At 40.8% G+C, this 23913-nt stretch overlaps 1 protein-coding gene across 2 annotated transcripts in view; it reads right to left on the reverse strand.

Annotated features, from left to right (window-relative positions):
* Window positions 1-23913, reverse strand: part of MERTK (MER proto-oncogene, tyrosine kinase) — a 166634-nt gene that overhangs the window by 73166 nt on the left and 69555 nt on the right. For both annotated transcript variants that reach the window (XM_073628043.1, XM_073628042.1), the window contains exons 6-8: window positions 19010-19125; window positions 12966-13149; window positions 11412-11560 (exon numbers count right to left, since the gene is read on the reverse strand). In XM_073628043.1, coding sequence (XP_073484144.1) covers window positions 11412-11560; window positions 12966-13149; window positions 19010-19125 — 449 coding nt within the window. The remainder of the gene's footprint in view (window positions 1-11411; window positions 11561-12965; window positions 13150-19009; window positions 19126-23913) is intronic.

Raw genomic sequence — 23913 nt, forward strand, 5'->3', positions numbered from 1 at the left:
AGTACATTTATTCTTTTTTATGTTCGGGACTAAAAAGTATAAAAAAAAAATGTTTCCTCATTTTACTTTTATTTAACTACAATTTAACTGATGTAAATAGGAACTATTGCTTAAACATATTTCATATTTACAATAACAGCCAGCAGGTTGAACGCTAGACTTGTTTTCACGTGTTTACAGGTTAATCTTTAGGGAGGAGCAAGATCACAACAATATGGTCAGGATCTGCCCACATGCCTGGACCGGCACCCGGCTCAGCCTCTCAGTGAGCCGCTCCTGAGCCGGCCGCTCCCACCCCCTCCACAGCCAAGCGCTCCAGTGAGTGCGGGGGGGGGACAGAGAGGAGACAGCCACCAGCTCTCTGCTCATGAAGCTCTGAGAACTGAGCGATCAGTCATCTTTGATCGCTCGGTTCTCAGTCTTAGAGCCGGCGGGGGACAGATGCAGCATTCACCTAGGTAAGTATGTTTCACAAATAAAAAAAATTCCCATATTTCTCTTTTAACTATTTTCCAAAAAATCGCTAAAGCTCTGATTACACACACAGCTGAATGAGTTAGAGGAAAAGCTTCCCTGTCTCAAGACTGTCTCAAAGCTACTGCTGTGCTGCCTTTTTGGAAAAGTCTTGTCATGAGTGTACCATGCATTAGGGCTGGGTGCACACTGCCTTACGGAGTGGCTCACAGCAGAGGTCTGGTGCGTCCCTGTTCACCGTTTCAGGTCTGATTTCAGCCCGAATTTTTGGCTGAATTGGGACCTGAAACAGACCAGGAGACAAACAAGACTCCTGTGCAATTCACACCGGAGCCGCACCAGAGATGTGTGAACCGGCTCCATAGAGAGTCGGTCACAATCTCCTGACATGCGAATTGGATGTGGGGAAAAGAGTGTGAACCCAGCCTAAATGTTTATTTGTAAACTTCTTTTTAATAGACACTGCACAGTTCTGGGGGCTCCTGTCTCCTTTTTATTTCTCAAACCAGAATGTGAGCAGAATGTACACGGTTTTTCTTTGAGGCTGCTTGTCCTGATGTGTTTATCTGTACCTTTCTTGTAAAAAATAATTAGATGATATGTTTACTGTCTTATCTTTATTTTATATTTTAGCTTTGTCTAAAAATTTGTCTTATCTTTATTTTGTATTTTAGCTTTGCCTAAAAATTTACTGGAATGCGGTTTTGGTGACCACAGTGTGATTGCGGGAAGTAAAATCTCACTTGATTATCCAGCAATATCATCAGACTGAGTGGGAGTGATGGATTAATCAGAACACTGCTGACATTTCGGATAGAAGGCCACTGAGCAAAAACAATGTAGAAAAGCAAACAGTGACAGAGGACACGTGGCCTAAACACTGTCCATAGTATATGCTTTGTCAAAAGTAGAGGGATGAAACTTTCACTTGTTCTTGGATAGTACAGTATATGCCAAATAAAGTACATTTACAAATGAATACTCTGCTTTGTCGTTCTACTTAAAGGCATAGTTCACCTTTACCAAAAAAACTGCCTATGCATATAAGGGGCGTCTGTAGATAAAAACAAACCATTCAGCTTTGACCAAACATGAATAATGCCCTTGCTATAGGTATAGGCTATTTAGATATAGTACCCCCCTTAGCCTGGCTGAAAAACTCCCAAAGATGACATTATCCTATCCTGCTTTGCTGCTAGAGCATTGCTAAGGCACTCCCAGCTGGTACTGAATACCTCCACCATCGCAGAAGAGAACTCTTTTACTGATTCAAACTTCCACACATGCATTTTGCCTCCCCTGACGCAGTGGCTCTAAGGTCAGCATTGGAGAGCCCACTTCTGTGATGGTGGGGGTGAACAGTAACAGCTGTCTTAGCAACCTTCTAGCAACAAAGTAAGTATGCAATGCACACTAGCACATTATGATATTGCATTGCAGGGTGAAACTTTTTTTATTTCTTTTATTTTACTACCGCTCTAAGCCAGCCATAGGCAGGCCATAGGCCATAGTTTAGCAGGGATGGGCTGAGATTCGAATAATGTATGGGAAGGCTGAATGTACCCTAGTTGATCATTCAGTCAACTTGGGTACAACCAGTCTGTCCGATTTGACATAGCCACTAGCAGTAATCACTGCATACTCCCGGTGGGGACAGCTTCCCCCCACCAGGAGAACACAATGGCTCTGTGGGAGGGATTCTCCCATCAACACTGATTGTGTTGCTGCGGTAATCGAACGATTTTCTATTGCCGATTTTACCACTCTGTCAAGTGTAATTATCTAACACACCTGGTTAAGACACACCTCTCTATTCTCCACAACAATGAAAGACACACCTTCTGCACTCTTATTTTGAATGGTTTTCCAGTAAAGCTGGCCAAACACCAATAGCATTTTATTTGAAATTTTTAATTTTTGTAACAAACATTTGTTTTTCTAATGGATACAGGGGTCAAATTGACAATTATTTTTTGACCATAGTGATGAGAAAATTTGAAGGAGCAGGATGAAAAATGTTTCTTGAAATTCTAACTGTGAATATGGTTTTCAATAGGGAATTGTTGTACAAGGCACAAAACAAACATAATTAATACATCATTAATGTGGACAAAATTTTAGGGCTTTTGAACGTAATTAGTTAACACAATGATGGTAAGAGGGAATATTCTGATGGACAATTTTTCTGAATTTCCATTTGATTGTTCAAACGAAATTCTACTGCTGTATAGTTAGCTTTGCTTCTAATCTAAAACTTTTTAAATCACTATTTCAAAGACTGTGTAGTCCTAAAATCTGCAAATATAAGAAAGGGGCTCCTGCTTCTGTCATCAATATATTAAACTGACTAAGGAATACCCTTAAAAAAAAAAACTGACCAAGAATGCAACATAAACATCATTTTGCTACTGTAATTTACATTGCTTCTAGATTACATAGCTTATCCAGCAATAGATTCAGAGGCTCTTCGCACATCACTGCGATTAGATAGTTAAATGCATTTATAGGGATCCCATAGGAGATTTCATCACTAAACTGATCTGAAATAGTGCTTAAACTACTCTTGCTATAACCTATTATCAACAGTAAAAAAAATCTATTATTTTAAAGGAAAGCACACGCTTAATAGTGTGGTTTGTAAAGTCTGTAAAATGCTGGTGCTCAAGATGCAATCTACTGTTCCTAAAAGATAATTTCAACATTACAACAATTATTTCAGGTCATTAGTCAAAGAATTCAAAATGTGGAAATCTTTGATGAAACAGCTGGTAAGACATTTTCAGTTCTCCCCACCTTACAGAAATATGAACAATTTTGTTAAAGCAGAATTTCCCCAAATTACTCTGAAGCCCAACAACCATAATAAGGCTTTATATACTTCTCCCTTATTTCTGCTGACCATGTGGGAAATGTATAGCAATTTCTTGTAAAGGAGTGACTATGGAAACATGGTGCCATGTGATTAGGAAAAAAACATGAAGGCTAATATTAACGTAAACTTGAGTTGAGAAAGAAACATCAAAAACCAAGGCTTTACCATATCCATATTGAGTAAGCAGAGGTCATGAAACAGAATATATTTGCAATACTGAGAAAATAAAAGATATATATCTAGATATATAGATATCTAGATATATATCTATATATATCTAGATATCTATATCTAGATATATATATATATATATATATATATATATATATATATATATATATATATATATATATACACAGTATCTCACAAAAGTGAGTACACCCCTCACATTTTTGTAAATATTTTATTATATCTTTTCATGTGACAACACTGAAGAAATTACACTTTGCTACAATGTAAAGCAGTGAGTGTACAACTTGTATAGTAGTGTAAATTTCCTGTCCCCTCAAAATAACTCAACACAGCCATTAATGTCTAAACGGCTGGCAACAAAAGTGGGTACACCCCTAAGTGAAAATGTCTAAATTGGTCCCATTTAGCCATTTTTCCTCCCCGGTGTCATGTGACTCGTTAATGTTACAAGATCTCAGGTGTGATTGGGGAGCATGTGTGTTAAATTTGGTGTTATCGCTCTCACTCTCTCATACTGGTCACTGGAAGTTCAACATGGCACGTCATGGCGAAGAACTCTCTGAGGATCTGAAAAAAAGAATTGTTGCTGTACATAAAGATGGCCTAGGCTATAAGAAGATTGCCAAGACCCTGAAACTGAGCTGTAGCACGGTGGCCAAGTGGTTTACAGGACAGGTTCCACTCAGAACAGGCCTCGCCATGGTTGACCAAAGGAGTTGAGTGCACTTGCTCAGCGTCATATCCAGAGGTTGTCTTTGGGAAATAGACTTATGAGTGCTGCTGGCATTGCTGCCGAGGTTGATGAAGGGGTGGGGGGATCAGCCTGTCAGTACTCAGACCATACGCCGCACACTGAATCAAATTGGTCTGCATGGTTGTAGTTCCAGAAGGAAGCCCCTTCTAAAGATGATGCACAAGAAGGCCCGCAAACAGTTTGCTGAAGACAAGCAGACTAAGGACATGAATTACTGGAACCATGTCCTGTGGTCTGATGAGACCAAGATAAACTTATTTGGTACAGATGGTGTCAAGAGTATGTGGCGGCAACCAGGCAAGGAGTACAAAGACAAGTGTGTCTTGCCTACAGTCAAGCCTGGTGGTGGGAGTGTCATGGTCTGGGGCTGCATGAGTGCTGCTGGCACTGGGGAGCTACAGTTCATTGAGAGAACCATGAATACCAACATGTACTGTGACATACTGAAGCAGAGCATGATCCCCCCTTTCAGAGACTGGGCCGCAGGGCAGTATTTCAACATCATAACGACCCCAAACACACCTCCAAGATGACCACTGCCTTGCTAAAGAAGCTGAGGGTAAAGGTGAAAGACTGGCCAAGCATGTCTCTAGACCAAAACCCTATTGAGCATCTGTGAGGCATCCTCAAACAGAAGGTGGAGGAGCGCAAGGTCTCTAACATCCACCAGCTCTGTGATGTCATCATGGAGGAGTGGAAGAGGACTCCAGTGGCAACCTCTGAAGCTCTGGTGAACTCCATGCCAAAGAGGGTTAAGGCAGTGCTGGAAAATAATGGTGGCCACACAAAATATTGACACTTTGGGACCAATTTGGACATTTTCACTTAGGGGTGTACTCACTTTTGTTGTCAGCGGTTTAGACATTAATGGCTGTGTGCTGAGTTATTTTGAGGGGACAGCACATTTACACTGTTATACAAGCTGTATACTCACTACTTTACATTGTAGCAAAGTGTCATTTCTTCAGTGTTGTCAAATGAAAAGATATAATTAAAATATTTACAAAAATGTGAGGGGTATACTCACTTTTGTGATGTATATATATGCAGGGCTTGACAAATTTGCTTTGAATTTAGGAGCCAGCTAAAAAAAGTAAGGCCTCTTTCACACGGGGCAGATCAGTCATGATCCGCCCCGTGAACACACGCTGGCTCAGCGGGGATCGCTCCGCCGATCCCCGCTGAGCAGGAAGATGACAGGTGCATCGCTGCACGCTGTGCAGCGACGGACCTGTCAGAGCGCCGCTCTCCCCTATGGGGGGATCGGATGATGACGGTCCGTAGTGTCCGTCGTCATCCGATCCGATCCGAAAACGGAGGGAAAAGTAGGTTTTTCCTCCGTTACACTTTTCGGATCGGAGCGGGGTCGGATGTCAGCGGACATGTCACCGCTGACATCCGACGCTCCATAGGGATGACTGTATGTCCGTTTTTCATCCGAAAACGGATGGATGAAAAACGGACATACGGATCATCCGTGTGAAAGAGGCCTAAGGAGCCGTTTTTTTTTAAACAAACAAATCTTACGGGTGGAACTTGTAACTTGTTCCCGAAGGTGAACTTATTCTTTAACCCTTTCACAGCCAGGGCCCTTTTTGCACACATTTAAAAAAATAAATTTAGGCCTGAAAATTACATAAAACATTATATATTTTCTAAAAGCAGACACCCTAGAGGATAAAATAGTGGTAGTTCCATTTTTTTTATGTCACACGATATTACAGCAAAGGTTTCAGTAGATTTCAATAATAAAAACATTAAAATTAATTTTAGGGGGCACAAAAAAGCGATAAATTATCCAATTTTTTGGGTAAAATATAAAAGCCAAGGTTTCACCGAGTAAATCGATACCCAACATGTCAGTACCCTACATTTTCCACATGCAATGCTTTAAAAGCCCCCTATAAATCATCAGTTTAGCGTTACAAAGGACATCTGGTGCTAGAATTATTGCTCTCATTCCGGCGTGCACATCGATATGTAACATGTGTATCGCAATCAACATTTTCAGACGTAGGCGCCCCGCCACATGCATTTACATTTGTACATGCGTCTATGTGGGGGTGTGACACAGCTCTGATGGGGATACACAGACACAGAGAGAGGGTGAAACACCCCATTGGGGACACAGACTGTAACAGGAATTTGACACGGGTTCTAACCTCTCACCACTGTATGTATAACCTCAAAAAAGTTTTGACTTTATTTGCACATTAAGTACTTAATGTCTCAAAAAGCTAGGGGCCCAGAACAAATGAACAAACCCACAATCTTCTAAGGCCAGTTTCACAATAGTGCTTTGCGGTTTGGCTGCAGCGTGGGTGTATCTGTGGTTTTCATGCAATTAACCCGTGGTTTACCATAGACTTGCAATTAGATTATGCCTTTTTGGTGCATTTTCTGAAAGTGCAATAAAGATGCAGCATGTGGGACTTTTGGTGCGCTTTCAGAAAATGCTAAACCCAATAGAAAGTATATGGGAAACCACAGGTTAACCGCACAAAAACTGCAGGTACACTATCACTGCGGGCCAAACCGTGTGAAATCAACCTAATAAATGAACTGGTATAAAACTTTCAATGTTATTTGATGCTGTGCCACCTTTCAGCTACCTGCCATGTCCATGCTGTTCACATTGTGACTCGAAAAGACAATATTTAAGTGCCACTCAAGTAGAGAGGTCTAACTTGACCGCTGTGAGTGCAGGCAGGGACAGGGAGCTTGTACTAGCTCCAAGCTGAAGCAATGTCAAAGAAAAAGGTCCATAAGCCGCACATCATGAAGCAGACCCATGTGCATGAAGTGAGATGAATTGTAGCCTCGGATCCCAGCCAGGCCACACTCCAACGCATTTCGCTCATTCCCATAATTAAGCTCCAAGGGGCTGAATGAAACACATTGGAGCATGCCCTGGTTGGAGTCTAGGCTAAGGCTGCCATTTATCTCACTTCATGCACATGGGTCCGCTTTATGATGTGGACCTTTTCCTTTGCATACACTGTATCTGTACAAATGTCTATCCTGCCTACAATTTGTGCATACTCCACCAAGCACCTACTTGTCAATTCCTTTTATTACATAACATCTGTCATTCTTTGCACCATAATATATGAGGCTGTATGAGAGATTTCTGCTTTCAGTCTGTTGTAATTAACATAATGAAAAAATCATGTGTGAATGGTTGAATTGGCATTCTAAACATTTTATCCAATTTCTGTATGTTTTTAGAATGCATCTCTTTGAATTTCTGTACAGCCTACAGAGTGGTTACATATATTGTGGGATGGTGATTTTAGTGCCAGGGAAAACAATTACTGAAAGAGGAACACAAAAAGTCCTATATAGCTGTAGGTCTCAAAACAGACAATACTTTCAACAACCATAGCTCTCTTGAACTGTGCATTTCTGACAGTAGATTATGACTTGAAATTGATCACGAGTAGCCGGGCGTCACACAACAACATATCTTTAATTTCAGCCTAAGAAGAAAACAAGTGACTGCACTGCTGGTGGTTAACCACATTTTTCCTTTAGCCACTGAGTAGGAGAAAAACGCTAAGCAAGCTGTTCTGAGACAGAAGTAAAAATGAAGCCTTGTAGTCACCCGCTACATTTTATGTCACCAGCAGAAACATCAGCTATTTCTCTGATGACAAGCCTTGACATAGTTCCTCTATTCTATAAGACAACAGACACACATATGGCATAGGAACATGTTCAGCAGATAAAAGTTATAGTATGTAGAATTCATAAAATGATCAGGGCTTTTAAAGTAAAAGAGCAGAATAGATTGCCCAACTTTGCCAACAATCAACATTTTTCTTTACACTGAGCAATTTACAGGATAAAAAAGAGTAGAATTCTACTTTAAAAGCTTGCTAAATCTAAATACTATAACCTTAAAGTCCCCCAACAAGGAAAAGACTTGTAATGAATCCAAATGGCAATGTACACCATGAGCAACATGTCAAAACACAAAAGTGTTTAAAATGTTGGCGAATGGGGTAACGTGCAGGGCTCCCGGTGCCTCCTGAGATATGCATGTCATTTGCCTAGGTGAATGTTGGAGAATTGGGGGGGGGGGGGGGGGCCAAAAAAAAAAGGACTCGATAAATATCCAGTGAAGGGTGGGCAGGATGCAGAGGTGCCAGGAATGGGTAACGATCCGCTTTAAATTTTTTGAAGCTCATATCGGGGAGGGGGGGGGGGGGGAGATTGGAAAAAAAACTTTATCTCTCCCATCCACCCTGTTCCTACCTATTCACTTTTTTTTTTTTTTTTTTTAAATTGTGAAAAAAAAAAAAAATTCCCAATCCTACTTTAAATGACCTAAATCTGCCACCACTTGACCCTCTGCAGTGCCTCTTCTGGTAATGAAGACTGGTGAGCCAGCAATGCAGTCCTGGTCCACTGTCTTATTGTCACCCATCATCATGATGTTACCGCACCGTCACTGGATTCACCAGGAGCCCACAAGAACCCCATTGACAAATTGGAAATGTTCACGTCATCAGGTAGCATGTGGGCACCCCAAGAACAACCCTCCCACTTTTCAGTAAAGAAGCAAGAAGACTTGGGCCCCAGCATAACTTTTGGCTACAGATTTGGGTCAGTATTTGGACAATTTAGCTTTGTTCTTTGTTTTTTCCTTCAATGTCTAAATCAGGGGTTGTTGGGCAGGAGAGGGCTATTTGCATGCTGTATGACCCGCTTTAGACTTTAAAGACTATTCATAAAGGTGCTTTATTTATCCTGCTCTAAAAGTAGTGGATTGCCACTACTAGTGCTATTATAACACTCAACAACACTATCTTAGCTGCCTTTATAGTGAGATCAATGTAAAAGTCTATTAACAAGTACAGTCTGATATCCCTATACATTTGTACTGTAATAAAAACTAATTTCTGGCATAGCCTTTGGAGGGATCCAAGGATTACTGATAGACGGATACCAGAACAAACTCAAGCTTATACAAGCTACATCTCAGCCACACATTCAAACACCACCCCATAAAAACTGATTGAAACTAAATGTTTTTTGGTGTAACTGTTCTGTTTTTTTTTTTCACTTTTATTGTTATTTGTATACAGCGACTATTGTCCATAAACACCTGTTCATCGCATTTTATGTTATTTGAAACATTGTAACTCATTAAATTATGGAGGCTGAAGTACTAATCATTTTAATAGATGTGAGAATGAAAGATATATATTGTTCGTTGTTGCTATATTGTATTCCTATGAAAAAATGTAAAAATATTTTTTTCTTTTAAAGGCGATTTACAAAGATTATCACACAACTCTGTTAGGTGTCTACGAACCCAAAGGCTTTTTTCCTTTATTTTCAGCTGGTAATCCTGCAAATAATACACTTCCTGTCCCTGGGTGGCTACACTCACTATTCCACTGTGTCTTTGGAGGGAGCCATGGTTGTAACACAGGCTAAACTTCAAACATGTCAGTCATTGTTCATCTTTATTACATGGGAGATGGGGAAATTAGTAGTTTACTGAATAAAGTAAACATTATTTAAAAAGCAGTTGTATACCCACACAAAAAAAAAAAACCTGTAAGGCAAAGGCATAATGAGCTAGTATTAGTTAATTATGAAATACTTACCTTAGAACGAGGCATCGGCAGCTGATTCCGGTCACTGCCGAGGGAGCTGACATTTCCCCTCGGCGTGTCTTCCGGGTTCGCGGCTCCTGGCGCTGTCAGTGGCCGGAGCCACGATTTTCAACACTCCCGCACATGCGTCTGCCGGACCTTCAGCCGGACCTTCAGAGCACATGCGCCGCTGACGTCAGCGGCTGCATGCAAAGTGAATATCTCCTAAACCGTACAGGTGTAGGAGATATTCATTTTTCCTACAGGTAAGCCTTATTATAGGCTTACCTGTAGGTAAAAATATTTTAAAAAAGGGTATACAACCACTTTAAGTTCCAGGTCGGCTTCCTGGAAATGACATGGACACTGCATTTCTGGCAAAATCAACAGGTATTTTCCATACATGCTTAACCGGTTTCAGACCGCCTCACGTCTTTTTACGGGGGGCAGAATGGCACCCATGCGCAAAACCCCTTACGGGTTCCCTTTAGGAGCCGCCAGAGGGCACACGCATCCGCTGCACAGTGGGGGACTTTTTTCCTGCCAGTAAATGCCAATAAGAGGAAAAGGCTGCCAGTAAAAAACTGTCTGTGATGCTTGGCTCGGAACTGCGTATGCGCAGCTCAGGTCCGGAGCCGGCCGAGTGCCTGCTACAGTGTGTTCAGTCGGTACCGGCAGGGGGCGCATCTGGCGGAGGTGGTGCCTGAGTGTGTCGTGTGATGTCATGATGCAATGGTGCGGAGTGGCCAGAGCCTCATTTGCAGGTCTGCGGGATGGGTGCAAGGCAAACCGGGAGTGGGACTGTTAGTACTGTTTGAACTGGAGTGGACTGGAGAGACCACCTGGCATGGAGAGAGACTGTCACTATGACTCAGGAGGGGACGTGTTGGTGATCTGTGCTGCTGCACACTGCTTAATTTCATGTGTGTGTGCCTGTCCATTCTAATTTCCTGCCCTCCTGAGTCCTGTCCCTGAGCCACTTACTTTACTATATTGAAAATAAAATTAGAAATTTGCTGTAGTATCTACCATAAATCATATTGATAATTGCATATTGTACATATTTGTAGCCTAAACACTGAAATTTGCACTTAAAACTGTAATTGTTCTAACTTTTGGAAATGCCAGTAAAAATGTGGCTGTGCCAGTAAATTTTGGGTGTCGTGTCAGTAAATTTCAATCTGGTAGATTGGCAACACTGTCAGCATGGGATCGTGTCAGATCGGCTTCAAAAAAAGGTGTGTATACTGATTTATTCTTTATAGGGCTAGATAGGTTAGTGTTAGATTGTGGCTGTCTGTAGATGCAGGGATTTTAGTGTTAGGGTGGACATCTACTTTAATAGAACAAGCTGAAGTTAGAAGCTGACTGGTTACCATGCATAGCTGCACCAGATTCTGAGTGCTCCAGTTTCAGTAAATCCCCCCTCAATGTGTTTTTTAACCCATTCATATGTAATAAGAAGAATATATCCAAAAAAGGGTACATATGTATTTTAAATGTTGATACTTACTGGACTTCCATAGACTTTCCACGTGTGCCAAATCTTATAACCTCGAAGAACTCCATTCATAGCACTGAGCGGAGGTTGACTCCAGTTGACTTTTAATGATGATGATCCATTTAATACTATGGTAATGTTCTCTGGCGCAATAGATGGAGCTAAAAAAAAAGAATAGATTTTAATACTTTTGCAACAATGTTAGCTTTTTTTTTTTTTTTTTAATTGAATAGAGAGTTTTAATACATCCTATCAAGTAGCATATATTACATGACATCATATCCATAATTCCTAGAATCAATCATAGTTGGCAGATTGGATCAAAGATGCCCGTTTTGGGATATTTCCTGAATTAAGCATAAACCAATAATGCAACTTTTTTTTCTTCCATCTGTACACGCTAGATATATTGGAGTAGGATCAAGATCCACAGAGATTATTTACAAACACCTTTACCAACTTATTTTAATCTATATGTCAGGTCTTCTGTTTCCTATACTTATTCAAGCAGTATTAAATCGAAAAGCAATTGTATTATATTCTTAGATGTGATGGCTACATTAGCTTTTTTTTTTAGGCTTTCTTTTATTTTCATCTAGGCATCTAGCCAGTAAGTCTGTTGTTTTTCAAGAGAACAAGTTGTCCTGCAGAAATAGCAGTTACAGGGTTGAGGCTAACCATTTAATACAGACAATGCTGCATACTTTGATCAGAATGTGTTTATTTATGTAAACCCTTTATCCTAAAAGGAAACAACTGTTACTGTAATGGCTTATAAAGTTTTAGCTGGAGTTCAGCTTCTATGTGTTAGCACATCTAAATCCGCGAGTACATCTAACACTCCCCTCCCACTAGATCAACAATGCTGCTGTCCAAAGGTGTCTTTGTGCTCCTTGGCGCAGAGTGGAGGCACTCTACTACAGGAGGTGTGTTACTGGCCAGATCACCAGGTGAAAAAAGCCTAAACAAAGAAAACTAAAGCAGCCACCACATCTAAGGATTAGTTATTTTAGATTATCTGCAATATATTACCGTACATTTTTGTTTTTCGGTTTAATACTGCTTTACGGTATTCCACATGCTTTGTTCTTCTGTAAAGCAGATGTTAATGGCACAATAACTTTCTCTAGAGCGTCTGAAACAATTTGAGTAACACCAGGTTATCCCTTATGTTTTGATGAGATAAGGAGCAGGGTTGCTATTCTGTAATAAAACACTTTCTGTCTTGGGGTTACAACCCTGCTCCTCTATAGACACAGTACAGTAAGAGAATGCTATCACAGTAGATGCTATGGAGCATATTGAGATTGTAAAGCACTTCCTGGACCTGTGGCTGGATGCTAGGTCTCCCTCTTTGCCTTGCGTACCTTGTGCCTTGGAGGAGATATTTGACATTTGTCTTTTGTTTTGTCTAGCTCCATAAGTGATTTCTCTTTTTTTTTTTGTTTAATTTCTCATATTGTTCTGACTTCTGACTATGAGATGTCTAATGTCCTTCTAGCTCCTGGTTCCATCCAATGTTTCAACACTGGCCCTGAAAATGACCATCATTTTTATGGCTCTTACCTCCTTCTGCAGTTTTGGCCACAATCCATGGACTTGGCAATGACCAGCCTACTTCATTCCTGCAGGAAACACTGATATTGTATTCTGTAAATGACTTTAGATGGTTGATCTTGTGTGTGTAAGGTGGTACAGATGTGTTATATATCAGAGAGGATGTGCCATTGCCTTGTATGAGTTCAGTCACCTGTAACAATATAGTAACATATATGGCAGTGTTAAAAATAAAAACTTTCCATTTTAGCTTTGGGTGGAGTAGAGACAGTTTGTAACATTTGGTTATTGCTGTCTGAGGCTTATACCAGGAGATATTCCCCAAACGTCTTGTTCCATTGATAACATTATTATCCATGATCATGGGGAAGGCCATACTCCCTGCTCTACCAGAGTATAAGTATGAATGTTAGATGGCCTCAGCCAGTGCTGCTCCACAAATCATACCCCCTGATGTGTTTAACCCCGCCCACCAGGGCTTAGTCATAGAGGACCTTTATGACCTCTATGACTAAGCCCTGATGACGGGGCAAAACGCGTCAATGGCAATATTTGAGGAGCAGCGCTGGCTGGGGCCATCTAACATTCATACTTTTACTCCGGTCGGGCAGGGAGTATGGCCTTCCCCATGATCATAAATTTTATCATCACTGGATTAGTGAGCCTGCACGCCAGCGCCCCTGTTGCTCTCGCTTAGAGCGGCGCCCCAAGTTTTATGTTGGGTAACATTATCGCCCAGACAGGAAAAATCTCCAACAGGGGACACAGACAGCTAAAAATGCTCCCTCAGAAACTATCCGTCATTGTCACCAGCATAATACATGAAGAACAATCTTCCTAGTGGGGCCACAGAAATAAAAACCGACAGAGGTACTAACCAAGCAAACCTAATTTGAAGCAATCAAATCTATGATTGATTATTTATCATTATGTATATGGCAAGCTTCATTCAGGGCAGCAAGTTTGTGTTTAAGAGAAGTCAGCACAGCCAGGTTCTCAACCTCTGCTTTAGCACCAACATCATAGCTTGGTTGAGAAGAAAGGAGAAGAAAGCTGTAGTCCCCTTCTTGCTCCATCCAGTCAGAAACCTAATAATATAATAAAAATGTTACCTATTTTGTTAATCTCTACCCTTTTTTTAATAATTATGAATTGGAAAAGAAATGATCCATGGCTGTCAGCTGAGCCATGTAATCTAATACAGGGGTCTCCAAACTTTCTAAATGAGGGTCCAGATTACTGTCCTTCAGACTTTAGGAGGAGCCGGACTGTGGCCAGTGGAAGTAGAAAAGTTCCAGACACCAGTGGGGAAAAACATCTTTTTTGTCAGTGGGAAGAATTGTGCCCTATTGTTGGGTGTCATTGAGAGGAATTGTGCCCAGTCATTGGTTTCATTGGGCCCAATTGTTGGTGTCACTGGGAGGAATTGTGCTCCTTCACTGGTGTCAGTGGGGGGTAATTATGACCCATTGTTTGTTTTAGTGTATAAAAGTGCCCCAAGGCCCAGTTAAAAGAAAGAAAAGGGCCGCATGTGGCCCCCAGGCCGCAGTTTGAAGACAATCTAATATATAGATGTGAGGCAGAGAAAGAGATGAGATATTTTTTCTGAAACTGTGAATTCTTCCAAAAGTACAAAAATCAGGATTGCTCTGACAAAACAAGAACAATTTGGGCTAGGTATGAACTGATACAGTTAAATCAAAAGTTGACACGAGAGCTTTCTAAAGACTACAACACATTGTACTTTGTCTTATTAATTGAAGATCTATGTTTTTTTTATCCATAACTGAAAGCAACATAAAAATGGAACGTATCTGTCACCACTACTGATACAGTATCTCACAAAAGTAAGTACACCCCTCACATTTTTGTAAATATTTTATTATATCTCCCCATTCACACCTGAGACCTTGTAACACTAATGCGTCACATGACACCGGGGACGGAAAATATTATAGGGCTAATTGGGCCCAATTTGGACATTTTCACTTAGGGGTGTACTCACTTTTGTTGCCAGCAGTTTAAACATTAATGGCTGTGTGTTGAGTTATTTTGAGGGGACAGCAAATTTACACTGTCATACAAGCTGTACACTCACTACTTTACATTGCAGCCAAGTGTCATTTCTTCAGTGTTGTCACGTGAAAAGATGTAATAAAATATTTACAAAAATGTGAAGGGTGTACTCACTTTTGTGAGATACTGTATGTATAATAATGATGTTTCACCGGTCTTAGAAAGTCTCATCTAAAAAGCAAATTCCACAAAAGAAACTACACCCTTTCCTGTCACCAGCAGTGAATGCAGGAAGCAACTTCTTTTATCCCTCTTCCTGAACTATATTGGAACATAACAAAACAACAACTATGGTGAAAGCTTTCATTTTTTACTTTCTGAATGAAAGCTTATGACCCCGTTTTCAAAGCTACTTCAGCAAGCCTTTCATGTACAGTTACATATCAGTTCAATATATACAATATACACGTCCTCATATGTGGTGTATTACAATATGATACAAACATGTAATCATTTGGAATTGGTTCATTTAAAAGCATGTGGCCCTAAGGTACCAGGGAACTGAGTCACCTTATTTTCTGCCCCCTTTCAAAATAATCAACAAGCCAGCTTTCCCGTTATACATAATAGGTTAGCAAGTTAAATTCTGACTAATAGGAAGCTGTGAAAAATAACATGTCAGTAAAGCCTAGCACCTGCTTTGCAGAATAGACTGTTTCTGAAAGGGATTACTACTTAAAGTGGAACTTTAATCAGAAAATGAAGTCCTGTTAGATCACTTCAGGCTGGCCACTTTTGCAGGTATAGCTATGTAAAACATTAAAAATACCGGTAAGTGTCTATACTGTTTCAAATCCAGTAATATACTGTCTGACCCTGCTCTGCACATGCCCAGTTGCTCTCTATTTTTAGGCACTGTTAGGCACTTTCAGATACTTTTAGGCACTGACGAATTTGTGATCTGCTGACAGCCCTAAAGCTGAAATAAATCCTCTTGTCCTTAAAGCATTGGAAACTGCTTCTGTTTGATCTGCAACTGCCATGGTGCTGCACATGTGATCATTAATGACACCAGCCATTTGATGGTTTGATAGTTTGGTTGATGAAACAAGCAAATGTGACAGTTAGCAATCCTGGCATTCCGGGAACATAACTGTTTTGAATCTGTTAAATCAATGGGTTTTGTTCCCCTTTATGATTTATTTCTGCTCAGTGGCTCAGGGCTTCAGCAAAATGGCAGCCTTCAGCAAAAAGAAACAAGAGCAATGCTGGGGGCAATTTACAGCACACACTAATTTAGGTGACATAATTGTTAATAAAAAATAATGTTCTTTAGCAAGGAACATACTGTTTATTCCACATTAGGTTCTTATGGGTAACGTTCCACTTTAATATAAAAGAAGCAAAGGTGTTTTTGACTCTTCCAAATAAGTTTTTTTTTCCATCAACAGAAGATCTAATCTCAGATTACAACTGAACCAGTCACCGAAAATGAATTTGGTGTTTTCACTCATCCATGTAACTCCTATCTTTTTCCCATGACAGGTCTAATTAAAGTGCATCTAACGCCTACACTTTTTTTTTAGTCTTGGATAGAGTGGTGAGGAGTTAGGTCAACTATTTGGATTTCATTGCTATCTGTGTCACTAATAGGCAGGTAAGCAGGTTCCTGCTTTGGGACTACTGTGTTACTGTTCTAAATGGATACAATTCCTATGGATGTTTGATTTAGGGGACTTCAAGCTACAAGCCTTTCATGTAAAGTTAATAAGTTGTGGATAATATGCCTGGTCTGAAGTTATTCCAAGGAATGCATGTATGGCATAACACAAGAACAGGTTTTATTGGGGGACAAGACCAGTTAGAGAAGATGCAGTACAAGTGTCTAACATGCAGTGAAGCTACTCAGAAAAGGCTATCTTGCTGTTGCTAATGACTACTGCACTAGTTTTGGGTGCATAAGCAACCACGCAGTTGGGAAGTCGGAGCTTGTGAGCTTGGTTCCTTCCCTAGTGATCAGAACCCCACTATTAGGTCCAACATCGCAGCACGGGGCGTCCTATGGACCCAAAGTGGAAATCACAGAAAATGGAGTGAGGCCTCTGGGATTAGTAAGCTTGGTATATGTAAAAGATTTCAGCTTCCTTGTATTCAAGTGAATTTATGTCACTGGGAGTGAGGTGACTGGCTACTGGGCTAGTGGTGTCTGGTACAAGCTCAGCAGTCCTGGCTCAGAAATGCTGCACTAAAGAGAGAAGTTTAACATTAACTGTTTTCCATAATGTAGAGTGCTTAATGAACTGTGCCATGGATTAAAAGGGTTAATATTATTGTCCGTGTGGAGAAGTTTCGCCTTTAAGATGGAATGCTACTTTAAAAGCCACATTTGTTTTAGGTCACAGCCTCTGCCTGCCTTTCAGGCACTAGTAAATGCTATCTCTGGGTCCCCATATGGGTGCAGTAAGCCTCACCCATAGGCAGATTAACTCTTTCTCTCTCTATTTGTCCTGGTGACCACTATAACTTGGCTGAGAGTGAGGGAGAATCCAAAATTTGGAGTTGCCATCAAAACAGAAGTACAGGGGAAATCTTTCAGTGGGGACACTTGTCCTGGTGGCAGTTGTCTAGAAGGGCACTTTCTTCACTTTGTAAAGTTTTGCTATTACTTCCTACTGTGTCCTGGTGGCAGCTGTCTAGAAGGGCACTTGCTTCACTTTGGAATGATTTGCTATTACTTCCTACTGTGTCCACTACAGAAGAAGTGAACTAGAATTCCAAAATGGGACAAAAAGGCAGGGATGTAATCATTTACTACTCCACCCCCCCCCCCCCCCCAAAAAAAAAAAAAAGTATGTTTTTTTTATTTTGAAATGAAAAAAATGTCTCTGAAGCTACATCCACTTTAAAGTGTATTTAATACCAAAACTTTTTATTTTAGCTTTCAGGAGAGTGGAGAAGGGTGTGCAAACCTGTCACGTTTTTATTGCTCTCCATGCCCCCATTGTGGTTTCTCCCTCCTCTCTATTTGTCTTGGTGACAATTGTCCTGGCACTGAAAGTTAGGGGAAAAACAAAAATTCTCCTCATTTTGAGGAGATTTCCTCTTGCTTATTTGTGTGTCTACTTGGAAGGAAAATCTCCCCAATGGAACAGAGATGGCCAAGAAAACCTGACAAGGGATTTAAACATTCTCTACAATACCCCAAAAATGTTTTGGAATTCATATATACTTCAAGTTGCTAGAATTGGTGGTGGAGCTGAAGACTGGGTCTTATAAAGATGAATAAAAAAAAGTTCTTGAAAAAGTATTTCATTTTTCATAACCCACAATTAGCAATTCTAATAAAACTACATAGAGGCAAAGTTCTTTTATCTCAACATGAAAGCTTAACACATACATAATTATCCATATTGCCTCTCATTGAGTTGCTGTCTGATAGAGCTGAGGAAGAGGGTTTTTTTTATATTAAAAATCTATTCCAAAATAAATTCTTCTCTTTTTTGTAATCCTTTATCTCCTATTGTGTGTAGAAGAACAGCCTTTTGTGCAGAGGGAGGACTAGGCAAAGCTGATGCATGTGTGTCTGAGCAGTGGCACCAGACCTGGACCTAATCCTGCAGGAATGGAATCCAGATATTGTGACACAAAGATTTCCTTCTTTGCCGGGACAATCTTCAAAAGAATTCAAACAATTGGAGAAAGAGGCTTACTACTGCTTTTCAAATTCATTTTCAATTAACTATAAGGCACGTGTCATTGTTCAATCTATAAATAACTGATTTTCTGAGAGTGAATATTAAATATTTTGTATGCATTACATTAAAAGATAGATTTCACCAAAACAGGTGTATAGTGACAACCCTAAATTTAGCATTTTCTTTATCTTTCAGTGTTGACATCTGTGGTCACTGGTCATCAAACCTAATAGTGAATCTCCGCAGTGGGTACACAAGTATCAATAAAGACCTGACAGAGGTTCTATTCCTCCCCTATTCTATTAAAAAAATAAAGTAAATTTGTTTAATCCACTTTGGTACCTGTATGTTGCAGAGGCTTAGAGGAGAATACCCATCAAAACCAGGGACCCAAGAAAGAGAGATGCCATTTGATGATTGGTTAGAACAATTGACTTCAGCCAGAGGAGATGGAAAATCTAAAAAGACAGTAAAAAGAAAACACTGAATGTGTACAGCTAATACAAAGTGGAACATAATCTACATTCTTTTTTATAAAAGGACAGCTATAGCGAAAAGACAACATAAAAATTAAATCTAGGAAGAAATTGTCCTGTTTTATCAACCTATAATATCACTTGAGGAGTAATAAATGGTGCTTAAAGCAGAGTTCCACCCAAAAATGGAACTTCCGCTTTAAGGGAAGATAACCCCCTGACATGCCACATTTGTAATTTTTTTTTTGGGGGGGAGCGGATACCCTCATTTTAGAGGGTTCCAGCTGCCACATCCTCCCGGCGCACCGCGGCACTGGAAGGGAGATCACCTTTCCCCCCTCCCTCTCGGCAATCATCTGGGACACGTCACAGATCCCAGATGATTGCCTGGCCAGTCACGGCGCACCACGTGGCTTGCGCATGTGTAGTGCATGCCCAGCAGTGAAGCCACAGCCGGGCGCCCACAGTGACTATGCCGGCACTGCAGAGAGGAGGGGGAGACGAGCGGGGCTTCGTTCCCCCACATCGCTGGACCCTGGGACAGGTAAGTGTCTGATTATTAAAAGTCAGCAGCTGCAGTATTTGTAGCTGCTGACTTTTAATTTTTTTTTTACGCGGAACTCCGCTTTAAGGCCTGCTAAAATGACATACAATATCATTGGTTGAGAAGCCGCTTTAGCATGCCTTTAGTGTCTTTTAAAGTGTTTGTTAAGCCTTTGTTTTTTCAACTGCCAGCTGCTCTATTAGAGGCTGGCATAGCACACTGTGTTAATCCTTTCCAAAAACGAGTAGTGTAAATAGCTATTTAGAGCTGTCTTCAGGCCGGTCACGTGACTCGCGGCCGCTTTTCAGCTCCGATACACGGCTACCGTAGGAGGGACCATGATCTCCCTCTGACATCAGCCGGGGAGATCACATGGCCGCTCGGCTCCTCCCGCAGAAGCCCTGTCTTGGAGCTGTACAGCGCCCGCGAGTCACGTGACTGGCCGGATTTACACAGTGTGCTATGCCAGCCTCGCAGTGACAAGTTTAGGTTTTTAATTTTCAATAATAGCGGCGGGGGGGGGGGGGGGGGGCGGAGCGGAGACAGACAGAGAGGTCGCTGACAAGCAGGAAGGAGGGGGGTGAGGGGGAAGAGAGGAGAGCCGGCATGCAGGAAGTGGAGGGTTTAGGTTTTTTACAGTTTAGAGGGGGCAGATTACACAGCACAAGCACTTTTTTTAGGTTAACAAACACTTTAAGGTGTCTTAAAGTGTTACTAAACCCACAACAATAAAATCAGTCTGTATATACAGTAAAGCATGCTGGTTATACTCACTGTGGAACCTAAGGGGTTAATCCTCCGCATTGTGTAAAAAGGCTGTTTGATCCTGTCTCCTCTGATCCCCCCTTCTTTTACTGTCCCCAATCTATCTGCTGATAGAACAGAGCACCAGGAGGCACTCTGAACATGCTCAGTTTGGTGTGTATTGATATTTTTTTGGGGGGAGGGTGATTGTGATCAGCACAGGGCCAATGAGCACTGTCCGGACAGAAAGTCAGAGGTCATGCAGCCTCATAGGACAGTCAGAGGAGAATGAAAGTCTTTCTACAAGCTTTAACCAGTGCACTGATAAAAGTCACAAGACTGCTATATACTGCTGATGAGAAAGGGTATTTAGCAGTTTATATTTACTAAAATAATTGCATTTCCATGTTATGTGTACTGTTGGAGACAAGTTATAATGAATGCAGGGTCCTGGGTTTAGTAACACTTTAAATGTCACTGTGGTTGATGATTCAGGGTCAATGTCTATTTTTTCTTCCACAACATCACATTAATGCCAACATCTATTCATGAAATTGTTTTGGGAAGTTAAGAGGAACCTAAACCTTCTGTGACCTCTTGATCTAATCTTTGGTTGCACAACATTTTTCCAAAAAACAAGTAAATTAATAACTGATTAATAATACTTGATAATTGATAATTAATCAAGTAAAAATGTAATTTCGACTGCATGTGTAATCTTGTGGGCTAAGTCATGTATTTTCCTCCAATATCCAGTGCCAGATTCACAGAAAAGGGCAATGCATTCCCACACTCATTTCACTGCCCCCATTCTCCTCCCTGCTTCTTTCAGAATACGTTACCCCAACATTTCATATTTCTGATATGTGTCTGTTGCACTGTGTACTTGTGTTGAAAAGTATCCTGTTCTCTTTGTATAGCTTCCTTTGTATGAAATTCCCGGTGATCGTGCCAGTCCCCCTGCTTTCCTGTTTCAAACTGACCACACCAGACAGTGTGGTCGGTTTTCTGCTTGTGCTAGGAAAACAGCCCAGCTGCGCTCCAAGGATCAGATTTGTGCTGCCCCCCCCCATTCACTGGGAAGATCGCTGTACAGCTCCATCCCTACCTCTAAGCCTCCTATGCAGCTGAGAACAGAGATTATGTGATCACTTAAAAAAACTAATAAAAAAAGGGTATATATACATATATATATATATATATATATATATATATATATATATATATATATATATATATATATATATGTATATATATATATATATATATATGTATATATATATATATATATATATACACATTATCTCACAAAAGTGAGTACACCCCTCACATTTTTGTAAATATTTTATTATATCTTCTCATGTGACAACACTGAAGAAATTACACTTTGCTACAATATAAAGTAGTGAGTGTGCAGCTTGTATAACAGTGTAAATTTTCTGTCCCCTCAAAATAACTCAACACACAGCCATTAATGTCTAAAGCGCTGGCAACAAAAGTGAGTACACCCCTAAGTGAAAATGTCCAAATTGGGCCCAAAGTGTCAATATTTTGTGTGGCCACCATTATTTTCCAGCACTGCCTTAACCCTCTTGGGCATGGAGTTCACCAGAGCTTCACAGGTTGCCACTGGAGTCCTCTTCCACTCCTCCATGACGACATCACGGAGCTGGTGGATGTTAGAGATCTTGCGCTCCTCCACCTTCCAATTGAGGATGCCCCACGGATGCTCAATAGGGTTTAGGTCTGGAGACATACTTGGCCAGTCCATCATCTTTACCCTCAAATTCTTTAGCAAGGCAGTGGTTGTCTTGGAGGTGTGTTTGGGGTCGTTATCATGTTGGAATACTGCCTTGCGGTACTCTTCACCTGGTTGCCACCACACACTTGACACCATCTGAACCAAATAAGTTTATCTTGGTCTCATCAAACCACAGGTCATGGTTCCAGTAATCCATGACCTTAGTCTGCTTGTCTTCAGCAAACTTTTTGCGGGTTTTCTTGTGCATCATCTTTAGAAGAGGCTTCCTTCTGGGACGACAGCCATGCAGACCAATTGGATGCAGTGTGCAGCGTATGGCCTGAGCACTGACAGGCTGACCCCTCATCCCTTCAACCTCTGCAGCAATGCTGGCAGCACTCATACGTCTATTTCCCAAAGACAACCTCTGGATATGATGTTGAGCACGTGCACTCAACTTCTTTAGTCGACCATGGCAAGGCCTGTTCTGAGTGGAACCTGTCCTGTTAAACCGCTGTATGGTCTTGGCCACCATGCTGCAGCTCAGTTTCAGGGTCTTGGCAATCTTCTTATAGCCTAAAGCTTCGTACACATGATCTGACTTTCCGATGGGAAATGTGTGATGACAGGCTGTTCGCGGAAAATCCGTGTGTATGCTCCATCGGACAATTGTTGTCGGATTTTCTGTGGACAATTGTTGGATAGCGGGTTTTAAAATTTTCCGTGGACAAATGTCTGTTGTCGGATTTTCCGAGCGTGTGTGCACAAGTCCGGACAAGTCCAAAGTACAAACACGCATGCTCGGAAGCAAGGACGAGCCAGAAGCGGTCGGTCTTGTAAACTAGCGTTCGTAATGGAGAATTAACATTTGTGACATGGCAAAATCTCGAAATGCAGCGCACATTCTCTTCTTCTTTAATGGGATATTAATGAAGCTGCTTTGCTGGTGATACTGATGGAGTTATTGCAAACAAATTTTCAAAGGCTTTTTTTTTCTAGTGATATCAACAATATTTTTTTTTTTTTTTGGGCAAGATACAACACCATTATCCCGTAGTTTTTAAGATCAAAGATTCAACTATGTTGGTGTCCCTTGTCAATTTTAGATTGTATTTTTTTAAATGTAACTGCCTACTCCCAAACTGTCATTTGAAGTAAAACACATAGCCAAGTATTATTCTCCACAATTTTTTTTATTGTGCATTATAAAAAGAAAACAAATAAAATTAGACATGCTATCTGCCAATAGAACTTAACCAAAAAGTATTCATAAAAGATGCATTCTATGCATCCAAAAATATAGAAAATATGCCAAATCAAATCATTATTCAACCAAAAAAATAATGTCAAAGCAATAACTCCAAGGCCAATAATAAATAACACGTTATCTCCTCCGATTCCGCAACATGTCTGGTTGACGAACGGTGTTCAGAAACGAACTGAAAAGCACAAAATGAAAAGCACGAATCAACACTCACCAAACTTCTACTAACACGAAATTAGCAGAAGGAGCCCAAAGGGTGGCGCTAAAGAGCTGAAAAACCACGTAGTACATCTAGTACGTCACTACGTTCGTGATTGTTGGCCAACGCTCGTGTGCCGTTTGTATTGCAAGACAAGTTTGGGCCAACGCCCTTCGGACAAAATTCCACGGTTTTGTCGGCCAACAATCCGATCATGTGTACGAGGCTTAAGCCATCTATATGTAGAGCAACAATTATTTTTTTTGGATCCTCAGAGA

The sequence above is a fragment of the Aquarana catesbeiana genome, linkage group LG04, assembly GCF_042186555.1.
Source record: "Aquarana catesbeiana isolate 2022-GZ linkage group LG04, ASM4218655v1, whole genome shotgun sequence".
Classification (NCBI taxonomy): Eukaryota; Metazoa; Chordata; class Amphibia; order Anura; family Ranidae; genus Aquarana; species Aquarana catesbeiana.